General features: G+C 43.6%; 1 protein-coding gene across 1 annotated transcript in view; it reads left to right on the top strand.

Moving 5' to 3' along the window:
* CLIC5 (chloride intracellular channel 5) overlaps positions 1-13,556 on the top strand; it is a 56,281-nt gene extending 42,725 nt beyond the window's left edge. Inside the window, exons 5-6 of the mRNA XM_021390752.1 lie at positions 2,692-2,873; positions 5,397-13,556. Coding sequence (XP_021246427.1) covers positions 2,692-2,873; positions 5,397-5,564 — 350 coding nt within the window. The 3' untranslated portion in view covers positions 5,565-13,556. The remainder of the gene's footprint in view (positions 1-2,691; positions 2,874-5,396) is intronic.

Genomic DNA, 13,634 nt, shown 5'->3' with positions numbered 1-13,634 from the left:
CAGATCACACAGCAAGGGATCCAGAAACTTTAGAGCTGTAGGTTTTTCTGAGAATGTCTCTGCTCATATTTTTTCACCATTAATGGATTTTCTTAAATACTGACCAGATAAGAGAGCAAATGAGAGAGTTAATTTCTAAGGTGCTTACCTTAACTTAAGGTTTCAGCCTTCTATTATGATCCACTAAAATTATTTATGGAAAGTGAAACAGTCCAACAAGTTAGTCATATGGATTACTCTGTATTCCACTGGTGGGATTTAATCTGGGAAGTCTGGTCTGATCACCTTGAAAAGTCATTTGAAGCTCAGCCTTCCATTTTCCATAAAAATTATCTCCCTACAACATTGTTAAAAATACAATTCTTCTCCCACTTATTTATTTTTAAAAGTAATCTTAAAAGAAATTAAAAGCAGCCTTGTACACCTAAGCTTCATGTGAAATTTTAATTTTAGATTTTTAATTCTCTTGACTTTTCAGAATTCCATCAATGGTCAGTTGGAAGAAAGACAGTTTTCTCTTGTTCACTGCTCTTCTATTTCCTGGCTGCTCTGGGAGCTTTACTAACACCAGAAGAGCATTAATTAATCAGGGTCATAAGCAGTGGTTCAGGTCCTGATGATCAAAATCTGAAGTGGTCCCACCTTGTAGTGGCTTCAGTGGGAGATCTTGGGATCCCATGTGTCCCAGTAGAGCCTGGAATTAGGTCTCAGATGTGTTGAACCCTGCACATATGCTTATTTCTGGCCTAAAGCAGTTGCATGCAAGTGCCAAGTGTGAATTCAGATAGATGTTTTTCCCACTGTCACACATAGGCTCCACTCCAGGCATTGTTTTTGAGACAACCATGACGCACTTTGGTGTATCAGTAAGAAAAGAAAACAACACATCTCTAATAAGTTCCAGAAAAACTTACATAAATGCACGTCACCTGCTGCTCCTGCTTTTGTAAACACGTGTAGCTGACCCATGGGCTAGCATGGAGCAGCTCATGTGGCACTTGCACTGGGAGTATTGCATGGACCCCTCAAAGAACTGAAGGTCTTACTGAGTAAAGGGGATGCTGGAAAATAGCATTAAGCCAATTTTCTAAAATCTAAATGAGCAAAATTGAATTAAATCACAGTAATTTGATTCCATTGTCTCTAAATGAATGCATTGTAAGAGAATATAGTGTGGGGCTGACCAAGAGAAAGAGAGCTATCCATTCAACAGGTGCGACGGGTCAAACCAAGAAGAGATTGCTAATTCTTCTGAGCGTTGCCACATGGGGTAGCGTTACACACCAGGCAGTCACGCCCTTCAGCAGAAGCCATTTAGTGGAGCACAGCTGCAGATGATTAACCACTGCCAGGATCTGACAGCAGAATGTCAGTGTCAAAATTCAATTTAAATTGATTAAATAAGGGATGGCAACGCTTTTGTTTTATGGATGGCAGCACTTCAGTCGCTTTAGATGCTCTGCTTTCAGAAATAAAATTCTTTCCCTCCCCGCTCTGTTTGCTGGGATGTTTTCAGTTGGATCGCAGTCACTCCTCCAGTCAATGAATTAAGCCAGGATTTGCCACTGTGTCTGAGAGTCAGCCACAACAGAGCTGCCGCGGTTCCCTGGTGCTTGGCCAAGAGGCTTCAGTGGGAGCAAGGCATCAGGTGGCTTGATCTGTCTTCCACCACTGGCACAAGGCTTAATGGATGTCAGGGCAGCAGAGAAGTCATGTTCTGTGGAATTCAGCTCCTGCTCTTTCCGTGCATACCCCCCATCCCTCCGTGCCAGCAGCAAGCAGAGCCAGCAGAGCTGCCCGTGCCAGAGCTGCCCTGCACAGGGCCATCACCACTGCCCCTTGAAGCTCATGCTGTGCTCCATGTATACATTTATCTTCCGAGGCTTTGTAGTGCCACGCCACATGAGTAACCTGATGTGATGCACTGAGCAATCTCCCTTAAGTTAAATGGCAGTAAGTTAGTCAGAGATAAAAGATCTTACAGGATTAGGCCTTAAACGCTGACTCCAAGCCAGATCTGCAGCAGGTATAAATCACTGCAGGTAATTTTCACCAGCTGAAATTCTGGCCTGAAGCCCATGAGTCATGTTGTTATTTTTTCACATTGTAAATTCTTGCTGTTTCTTATTTATATTGCTTTAGCACTGTGGGGCACTTGTCAGGGGCCAGGTCCACATTGTGCTTGTCACCCTTCAGAGATGCAAAAGATCCTTCTTGCCCCGGAGGCTCTGCAGTTCAAATAACATGCAAATTTGTGTATAGTCATCCAGTTTTCTGTAAGTGCATTGTTGGAATCATTTTTCTACTACCCTGCAGGTAAAGCGCGAGAACACAAAATATGTGCCCCAGCATGATGTTTTCAAGTAAAAATTTTGCTCTCTGCTTTGCATTATGTCTAAGTGGAATTTTAAGTCTTCAGTTCTTTGAAGCCAGCGGCAATGTGGGACAAGGTCTTTCATAGTTGAAGTCCTAAGACTTATCTCCACTGTGGCACTCCATTTGAGACATATCAAAATGAGAACCTGCACCTAAATGAGCCTGAAGTAAGAAGAATCTTAAAAGTGGCTGAATATCTCACCTGTTTTGAGTAGCTTTGTATTGAGATTTTGTTACATTGCTTTTGTTTAATAACCACTGACAAATGAATGTTTCTAACTAATTCTTTCTTTTCGCTTACTCTTTCTGGCACAGCCCTTGAAAGAGGCTTGGTGAAGGCTCTGAAGAAGCTGGATGACTATCTGAGAACCCCACTGCCAGAGGAGATCGATGCAAACAGCACCGAGGAGGAGAAGGTGTCCAAACGCAAGTTTCTGGATGGTGACGACCTCACCCTTGCTGACTGCAACCTTCTGCCCAAACTCCATGTTGTCAAGGTAAAGGATGCCACATGATGGACAAAGAAGCCATGTTTGAGAGGGAAGTGTTCTGGTTCAAACATTTTGAGTTTTTGTGCTACATACTAGGCTAACACCCATGTATTTACCCACTCCCTTGCATGGATAAGTAAGTGAGTGTTATATGGAACGCATAGAGTGAAGTCCCTTCCATTGCTCCAACAGCCAAATGTCAAGCCAACGCATTTTTCAGCAGGGGTATCTTAAGTGCTAAAGGAACAGGGTTTGACACACATTCTTCTCAGTATTTCCTGTAGGTTAACTTAAGCCATTTTATATTTAGTACATGGGAAAAATGTCCCATCAATAGTTAGTAGCAAAGACAATATTAAGATTTGGGTGTCCTTTCTCTTCGCTTTTACCCTGCTGCTGGTAAAAGCCATCTTTCATATTAATTGCTTCCCATTATTCTTAAGAGAGATGTCAAAACTTTAGTCAGTTCCCACCCACTTGTGACTTAAGAGAGACAGTCTGTCTTTTTGGGACGCTACTTGTTCCAGCTGGTGTTTCACACAGAGAAGTTAACAAATCAATGTCACTGCTGAGGTCCAGGATTTAAGATATACAGTGGTTGCTGGTACAGTGCAAATGATGTACATCATCTTGACTTCTAAATGGTTCATTTATTTAATTCATCAGATTGCATCTTTCTTTAGAATAAAGCAAGTACCTGGCAGACCTTGGCAAGCAAGAAAACTAGGAATTAAAGCCAAGTCATGCGTCTAATTTGGCTCTGTGAGCCAAAACATAAACTGAGCCTAGCAGCTGAAGGCACACATGCAATAAGAAAGATAAAAGCATATAAGTCACCAGGTAAGAATTGCAATAACATCCTCACAAGTTTAGCTCTTTCTTTGGCTCATCTTGATTGGTGACTTTGGATTCAGATGATGCAAAATCAAATGGTTCCTGTTTCACTGTGACAAAATGAAAGAAGTCAAATGAGAACTAAAATATTTCTCAGACAAGCATAACCACAGGATATTATCTGAAAAGTATTTTACAGATGGAAGAATAGGGTAAATTATTAAGAGTTTTTCACTTGATGAAAGATGTGTGCTGGAAATTGTGAAAATCTTGACGTGAGTTGCCCAGCAGGTTTTATCTTCCCCATGTGTGTGTGAAACATCACTGAAGGCAAGAATGCTTAATTAAATGCAGTTTAAGACAGGATAAGGCGTTGCATATACCAAGTGGATCCTGGTAATAAAAACAGATCACAGTCATTTCTGAGAACATGACTGTCCTAAGAAAGCTGACATGGAAAACAGCTCTACCATGTGCTTTTAAAATAAAGGGGAACTCTGTGCCACATATGTATGTAATTTATGCTCAAGAACAATTTTATACTGTCAGAAAAATTAGAGATTGGAAGCACTCATCAAGTCAACTAATCCATCCCTTCCTATCAGCTAGTTCATTCTGTCACCACAGGATTATTCTATATGGTATATTCTTACAGGGAAACTGAAATGTCCCAATCCAGCAAGCTACTTAACCAACCAACTAGCTTTAAACACAGATTAGTCCCTTTGACTTCAATGGGACCATACAGGTGCTTAAAATTAAGTATGCACTTAAATATTTTGCTGAATAAGGGCCTGAACATTTTTAGAAATTGAGAGTTTCCCTTGATAGACAATTTCCGAGTCTAACAAGTCTTGAAATAACCATTTTCTCCCCCCAGTTTATGCTAATATTCCTGTTTCTAATGTCTGCTAAATCATCTTGGTCCCTTGATCGTGGTACCCATACCATGCCAAATCTTTCCTTTGCGAGAACAAGGATACAGCCTTCCAACAGCTGCAGGCGGTTATGTCTTCTGACTTTGTTGGCCAAATAAAATATATTACATATGTTAAAAAATATAAATACCGTAAATATATAATATAATACGTTGAATATGATAGTCAGTATTAAAATACATTATGTATTAACTGTTTCTAATGCCTTTCCCTTAAATCTATATATTTTTCATTCAGCTGTAAGATCTCTTATTTGGCATCTCAGTGTTAAGAGGTGATGTGCATAAGACTGGTGGAAAACACACAAAAAACAAGTGCAAAATTAATGAACTTTAGGTACTTTAAAATGCAAAATTTGGTGATGGTTGCCAGGTGCCCTTAGGCCAAATAGCGTCCTTGCAAGATGTGGGGTGACCGATGGTCCTTGTCAAGCTTTCCTATTATAAGGCCACGTGTCCCCAAGCATTTACAAGAACAATAGAATTATGGAATGGCTTGGGTTGGAAGGGACCTTTAAAGATCATAGGCAGAGACATCTTTCACTAGATCAAGTTACTCAAAGCCCCGTCCAACCCAATTCTTCGAGTGATGGGATCCACAATTTCTCTGGGCAACCTGTTCTAGTGTCTGACCACCCATTTGTCTCCTGTGCTATTAATTATCCTACAAGAAAGAGTAAGAGGCTCTCTGAAATGACATCTGGGGATGTATCACCAACAGGTGCTTCCTTTTTTTCCCTCTTTTTTCTTTGGTTTAGATTGTTGCAAAGAAATACCGCAACTTTGAGTTCCCAACAGAGATGACGGGGCTGTGGCGGTACCTGAAGAACGCGTACGCCAGGGATGAATTCACTAACACCTGTGCTGCAGACAAAGAAATTGAGCAAGCCTACGCGGATGTGGCCAAGCGGCTCAGCAAGTCCTAACTGACCCCAGCAGTGGCTCGGCATCCCTGCCAGATTCCTGTTTTACAGACTCTTTCTCCTTGTTGCCTTAAGATACACTTTATCGTTATGCTATCTGGTTGGCATCCTTATGACTTCTCCTGTTCAAGAGTATTGGTCAGGGACAAACCTGCTTCTCCCTGGAGGAAGGAGAAGGCAGCTCTAGTGTAGGAGGTGGAGACCCTTTGAAATCTGAACCTAGGATCTGACACGACTAGTATTACTCATAATCAGTATTGGAAATGACTCCGCTGTATTAGTTTCTTGTTTTGTGTTGGGGTATATCACCACCTGTTTTCTTTGGAGTTTCAACAATAGGATGTTAGCTTAAATTTCAAGCAAGTCAGTTAGGAACACATAGAACTGCTTCTTCTGCTGGTTATTTCACGGATGCTTTGTTTTTCCATTGCTATTGAGATCCGTGAGGGAGGAACAAAATTTGTGAGAGAGGGGAAAGGAAAGAGTTTGGCCCTAGAGGAGTAATGCTCTTAGCAGTTATATTTTTAAACATCTCTGAATGAATTTTCTGTCTTAGAAGGCCCAAGTGTTTGTAGGACATTTATTTTTAACTTGGCGCAAGAGGGGAAAGCCTAAGCAAGTATGTCAGACTTGCAGATGCTACTTTGCATAAAATTTGCATGACGCTGCTGGATCTAGAGGCGTAAAGCGAAAGAGAGTGAATGGGCAATTGAGCAGGCAGCCCTTGGAAGAGTGGTGCTAATGCCAAAATGCCTGGTGGATCTGATAGTTGGGAGAGACATCAATGACGGGGCAATGCATTGCGTCAAGCCCACAGCCAGAACTGGCACAACTAACCAAACCATGCACAACTAACCAAACCATGCAGAACGTTGTCATCTTGGCTGCATGGCTGCCAGTTCCTTTCTGCTGCTATCTTGGGAAGCGTGGCTAGGCAGGAGCAAGCTGGTGTGCATTTGAATCCCATGCAGGGGAAGCACTTTCCTCACTTTGGGCTCCGGATGGGTCACCTTCAAGCGGCCATCATTCTGCCCAGGAGCAGTGTGCCCTGCGAAGGGGACAGGCTGAGACAGAGAGACCCATTTCCAGCCTGAAAGCTGGTGAGCAGGCTAGGAGGAAGCCTGCATGCTGCCTTAGTCCTGCTCCTCTGAGGTTCACCAATCCAGGTTAAGTGATTCAGGATTCTTTTCTGAAACCGATTATTTCATTCTATCCGGAACATCTGCCTGACACAATTTGCTTTAAAGCAGTGATCATGTGCACATTACTTTAGTAAATCCAGAATGACAGCTCTTTTGCATAAAACTCACATGTACGATGGTGTGCGTGGCTCTCAGATTTCAGTCTGGGACTATCTGAAGACAAACGAAAGCTGAGCTCTCGGCTGGCATGGTGCTCAGGGCTGAGGAGAGCTGCCCTGATTGAGGGGAGCCCCGGGGCAGGGGGCTGAGGCTGGGGGAACCCTGCAGAGAGTTGTCTGCAGCCTGAGAGCCAAGAGATGGATCCACAGCCACCTCTGTGTGACCCTGATGAATATCTGATGGGAATTTTCCCCTTTTTACGCTCACCCAGCTGGGAGCAGGACAGGGTTTAGTTTGTTGTTGACTGTTGTTTCGCACGCCGTGATCAGTTTGTTTCGAGCTTTCCAAAACCTCCGAACTCTCAGGCCTTCCCCTGGAAGGGGCTATGTTAGCAGTGGCCGGACTGGGGGGCAAAGGCTGCACGAAATCAGCTGGCTCGGAGGGCGCTGATAGCGGCCAGCAAAGCCTCGGGAGCTTAGAAGTGTCTGGACAGGCACATGTGGCTCGTTTAAAAAAAAAACACTTCTTCGTGAGTTTTGGAATTACTTGTGGGTTTTTTTTGTTTTTTTTTTTTTTTAATTTTAGATCGAGGCGATTATTTATTTATTTATTTTGGTCCGCTCGGTCCTTTCTGCCCGCCTTTCGCTTTTGGTTTGCGCTCAGCGACACTGCTCAGGATGGCATTAGCAGCACCGTGTGAGCTCTTTCTTTAGGGAGAACTCTGATGTCTGATGATCAGCCCCGGGGCTGGGTTTTGGCTGGCAGCACAACTTGGCCAGGAGCAGCCTGAACAACACAGCCCGCAGCTTCTTGCCCTTGCTGTTGGCCAGGTTTGCACGCAGCTGGTGGCATTGTGGCAGTGATCTTGGAATGAAGGCGCAGAGGCAGATGCAGCTCTTGCTCTGTGCTCACTTGCAGTGAGCTCCTTACAGAAGACAGTGCTCACCTGCAGCTGAGCAGGGTGAGTGAGGCAGTCAGGGCCTGCCCTGATTTCGGCCATCTCTGAGCCTTCATTCCTGAGTCCCGTGCATCTATCTTACTTTGTCTTTGCTAGAAGAGGGCCAAATCACCATCGGTTGGTCTCAGCAGACCTCAGATTGCATCTGTGTTTTAAAAAATGATGTTTAAAAATGGGTGGGCTCATACCCAAAGGTAAACGAGCTGTTGGCGCAATGAGCTTTCTGTTAGATGTTCTTAAAATCTTTTTTGGGTTTGAGTATAAAACTGAAAAGCCCCAAGCTACCTTCCTTTTAATTAGCAGCGCAAAATCAAAATATGTATTTATCAGTGTATTTCCTAGCAACACTGCAAAAAAAAAAAAAAAAAAAAAATCTGGACAAAATGTATTGATAGATATGAGAAAGAAAAAGAGGAAAAAATGAAACTAGTTTCCCATGAGCTGCAGTGCCCATTCTGGGGAATCCACGTCTTGCTCTGCATCCTAACTGTGCATTTTGTTCATCACTCTGTTATAGGCTGATCCGAGATCGTGGACAGGTTTGAGCATTGCCTGACCATTGGGTTTGCAGACCAGGCTCATGCTGTCAGGTCTGTAACTTCTGCTCACCTTTGTGCTTTTTGGCTTCAGCCATAGGCAGAAGCAGGAAGCACTGGAAATCCTACATAGAAAAGTTTCAGTTTGAGTCCTATGTACTGAGTTTGAGCTCAGCACTCGTGACTCAAGATCCATCACCAGTGAGATTTTAAGGGGCTCCAGACTCCTTCAGGCAGGGTATTTTTGGTGACCTTCCATTGTATTTAGAATTATAAGTAATAAATATTAATCATACAGGATTGTATGTCTACATTGGCAAGGCAGAATTTCTGAAAAGAATCTAAGTGACAAGACAGACACTGCAGATTTACAATAACTTTGTTCATAAATTTTTTGCAAGATGTAAAGAAAGACATAGTGCAGAGGGGGAAGAAGCCAACAATGTGGATTTAATCATCTACATTTCAGAAATGCAGACCAAATGTCTGTAAAGATGTCCATTTCATCCAAACATTTCTTAGATATTTATTTCAAAGCCCCCTGTTCAGTCAATCCAACACTCCATTCATATTGGAAGTAATATTGATTTTTCTTCTATTACCAGTGATATGGGAGTGTTAAAGGATCCCATATACAAGTTACTCTTGTTTTTTGTTAGACTTTTTCAGTTGCCAAGAGGTCATCTTGCTATGCAGGTAAGACCAAAGGAGCATCTGTTTCAGAGCTGCTTAAAAGAAGGCTTCCGACAAACGTTTTTTTTTTTCACCAGAAATAATCTTGTAAAGGTATTTCTTTATCAGGAGTGGTGTGGAATATTGAGCTATGGGTTACAAGCTCTTCTCCTATGTTTGCATCAGCTGAAAACCACTGCTGGGGAGGAGTTACGGCCTGTATTGCAAAGAAGCTGGACATCTTTGTTTCCTGCCGTGTTGTGCAGAGCGGTAATTTTGACTATGTATTTATTTTATTTTGACCCCCAGCCAGCTTTCTTCGTCCCTTGTCCCTGCAGAAAGTCAGCTCCAGGTTACCCATAACCAGTCTTCCATTCTTTGGTGCTGACTCAGCAGAGTGCCCAAGGATGGGCACACAGAGAAGGGTGTTTTAGAGCAACCCATCCACCTGGTGGGATGGCCCCCAAAGGCCAACGCTTCCAGCAGTGATCCCACCACTGTCCCAGCAGCAAAAGGGAGAAGCAAAGGGAGTCCCCGTTTCTGAACTGACCACATTTGGCTCCAAACTGCTGAGTTTGGAGTATTGCTAAAATGTAGACATTGGAAATCTCACTCATTTAAAACTCTATGGGCCCACGGAAGCACTTTGTAAAACGAATTGGTGTTTTAAACAGGGGAATAAACCCAAAGCCCTATGTCCTCCTTCACTTGTATTCTTTTAGGCACTGGGAGGTTTGCAGTTGTTTATTACTCTGCTACATATGTTCTTGAATAGCTTTTCATATTAAGAAATATTTTCCAGTAAGATTTTTGCCTTTCTACTCAATCTTTCATCTCTTCATTAATTTTGATGTCTGTGATGACCAAATGATTCCAGAGGAGGCAGGAGAGCAGGGAGGCTCGTACTTGTTGAGAAGTTGAAGGAGGTAATGATTTTTTGGAGAAAACAGCATTCAAAGCATTTTTTTAACAATTTGTTTTTCATCTGGGATCCTTTAACCAAAAGTGATGGTCTGTTTAGTCTGGGCTGTGATTTTCAGCCGGGACCTGGAAAAGTCACCATGTTCAAGATGGCTTTGCTGAGGGATTTCCCCTGGATACAGAGGGATCTTCCCTCTTGGTCACAAAATGTCTCATTTCCTCGGTCAGGATCTTCTGGTCTGTGTTGGTGCTAAAATACCACACTCCATTAACTTTGTGCTGGGCAGCGAAAACAGGGGTCCTAACACCTCCTCTCCTCTTCTGTGTCATGTGCAGGGAAAGAAGAAAGCACTGATCTGTTTTACATCCTTGTCTCACATCCCAAGCAACACTCCAGCCCTGGGGGAGCGCAGGGCCCTGTCCAACATTGGTTTCCAAACCCTGAAGACCCCCACATCCCTCTCCAGGTAGCGTTTCAGAGCCCACAGCAGTCTCGCAGCAGGTGATGGCTGCACTGCTGGGGGTCGACCACCCCCGCCCAGGGGTCCCCGCTGGTGTCACAGCGTTTGATGGGAAATGCCGATGTGGGCGCTGCGATGCTCTCGGCCGGTGGTGCTTCACCATGAGCAGAGCTGTCAGTGCCACCTCTTGCTGCCCCAGCTCGATGCCATCCAGTGCTAATGAGCACATCTTGCTTGCAGCATGTGAGCGGGGCCCACTCGCGTGTTTAGCACTGAACGAGTGCCTGGAAGTCATGGCAGGAAAGCCTCTATCAATGAAGCTGTTATTCTTCTGTTTCCTTTGAAATCTAGTGGCAGAATTCCCAGTGGTGGAATTCCCCATAGGAGTTCCCAGTAGAGCCCAAGGCTACGCCAGCACAAAGCTGTTTGAGGCGTGAAGATGTCCTTGGAGAACAGCAAACACTCAGAGAACCATGGAAGCAGCCACAATACATGGAGTCTCACCACAGAAGTGGCACCAAAGACCCCATTCTGTCCCAGTTGTAACTGGGGGACACCACCAGTGCTGCCAGAACCATGCTGGTGGAGCCCCAGGTTTTTAGGGCAGAGCCCCGCTGGTAGTGCAATGCCAAGCATAGCAGGAGTGAACAGCCCCCAGTTCCCAGAGTTGCTCGTGTGTCACAGCATCATTTCAGCCCGTTCTGCTGTACTGTTGCTCGTTCCCTATCTCTCTGGTTCTATAATCTGAAAAATAAAATTTGGGTAATAGCTATGGGCACCACATTCATCTTTTTTCACCATTTTTTCCCCCCCCATCAAATTATTCCCTTTAGTTAGGATGTATATGGCAGGCAAGGAGCGTTTCCAAACAGCAGATTTCTCAACTTTTTTATTAAGGAATTTTTTAAGAGCTTTTGGGAAATGAGAGGTTATCCCCATCTTTAGGAATAAACTGTAGTATAGAACATATATAGAAGTCTGATTCTGACTGAATGGTTTAAGCAAGGTAGAATACAGTTCATTTTAAGGAGTCTTCTTAGGACTAAGCAAGCAGAATAATCCACACTTTGCAGTAGAAACTTAAAATTTGGTTCAAGTCTCAGTTTTTTGTTGGTTGTTTTGGTGGGTTTTTTTTGGATTACTGGCTGCACAACACTTTTCTTAGAATCACAGAATCATAGAATATCCCAGGTTGGAAGGGACCCATAAGGATCATTGAGTCCTACTCCAAGAAACGGTATCTACATTACATATACATACAGTATGGGCATTTTATTAAGAGGAATGCCCCTCCCTGGAAACATTCAAGGCCAGGCTGGATGGGGCTGTGAGCAACCCGGTCTAGAGGGAGGTGTCCCTGCCTACAGCAGGGGGTTTGGCTCTACATGATCTTAAAGATCTCTTCCAACCCAACCCATTCTATGATTCTATGATTCTATTATGTAATGGCATTATTTAATTAATTCAATAGCTCTGTAGGAGTGTGTTGGGATGGAAGGCAGCACAAAGTGAGCTGCTCCTGAAACGTTGCTGTTGTTGGCTGAGCCCTTGGGTTTGTGCAATAAACACGAGCAGTGCCACTTGCATCCCTCACTGCGTCGCGCTGCCAGGAATGGGGCTTTGTCCGCACTGGGAAATCAGGGTGAAAAAAACCTGTCCCCAACCCTCCTTCCTAGTACAATACTGACTGCTTGTGCACGTGGCTGTGTGTTCAGACCTCGTGAAGCCGTTCCCAACAGCTGCTGGCTTTGCTTTCAGGGGAGCAGATCCTCATCTGCACAAATCCTTACAGCGATCCTCCTATCCCTTTTTCTCCCCCCATAAATTTTATTTTTTTTAAGAGTCCTGCTCTGTACTGCCTAGCAAGTTCTGATCCACCGATTGACAGATTTATCTTTCTCGTCTGACTGTTTCCAATTCCAAAGCCTGAAGATCAAAACCAAGTTGCATAGTGAGATTTGAGGGTGAGCAGAAATGCTGTTTTGTTTTTCCTCAGATACCACTCAGTTCCAAATCCTGACTCACCTAGGGCACAGTCCTGGTTAGTGAGAGGAGTCTGAGGCTGAAGGAGAGGAAGAGGAGCCCACTGCACGTGCTGCTGTCTCCTCCACTGAGGGAGGAGGAGGAACCAGTCTGGGAATCCTAAGAGGTGTATGGACAAGTTTTCCATCTTGTGTGTGAAATCAGTCCGTGCAGGGACATGAGTGGTCCCAAACTGACCCAGAGCTGCTTAAAAATATCAATGATATTAAAAAGCTAAAGTTGGGATGGAGTAACAGCCCCAGGGCATGGAACAGACAAAAAGTAATTCAAAGATGCTCCAATATTTTAGCTGTCAGCCCAGACCCATCTTCAGGGCTGACAGCTAAAATATTGGAGCATCTTTGTCAGCCCAGACCCATCTTCAGGGCTGGATTTCTTCCACCAAAATATCATTAGTCTCATAAACACCTAATTGTTGTTGGGGTCTGCCAATCTGCTGGGGGAAAGCAAAATCAGGGGCTCCTAAAGACTGATTCTTAAGTTGGATCTGGTGAGCTTCAAAGTCATCTATTTGTCAACAACTCTTTGATAGCGGTTGGCTGTGGAAAGTGACCGTGGATGTGAGGGTCTCCATCAGGCCAGGCAGGTAATTAATCCCTTCTCATACCCCTCATTTTCCACCGAGGCACATCCTAAGGGACAATTTTAGGTCGGACTGTACCCTTTGCAGTGGAACACTATATTTCCACTCTGTGTGTACAGCTCCTAGTGCGACAGGACTCCAATTAGGGCCTTTGTGTGCTGCTCTAACACTCAGAATATATCATAGGAATAATGTAATTAAAATGTCCTTGCAGTTTGCCTTTAGCATTAATGATTGCGTGGCTGTACTCTGTCACCTGTGAATAAAGTCAATGTCCTTTTTGTATCATAGGTAGTATATTTTATTATTGAAGAAACAGTTTAATTTTTAAAATTAAATTAAAAAATATCTGCTTATTGTTTCATTTTAAGCCTAAATAAGCAAATATTTCTTTTGTAGCCTTCAAATGAGTATGTGTTAAATGAAGAAATCCACCTTCCTGAATAGGAGCTGTTTATAGTCCGATATTCCGGGAGTGATTAACACTTGGTAACTTGAATAAAAGTGGTTTATTTTCTCACTGGGTTATTCCTGGACTTTTGTTTAAATTGTTAACTGTTCGTTTTATTAACTGGAAACATTCCCTTGGCTCTAGGAG

Source organism: Numida meleagris, chromosome 3 (genome assembly GCF_002078875.1).
Source record: "Numida meleagris isolate 19003 breed g44 Domestic line chromosome 3, NumMel1.0, whole genome shotgun sequence".
In the NCBI taxonomy this organism is placed as follows: domain Eukaryota; kingdom Metazoa; phylum Chordata; class Aves; order Galliformes; family Numididae; genus Numida; species Numida meleagris.
The sequence above is the reverse complement of the archived record's forward strand: the minus strand, read 5'-3'. Positions and strand labels throughout refer to the sequence as shown.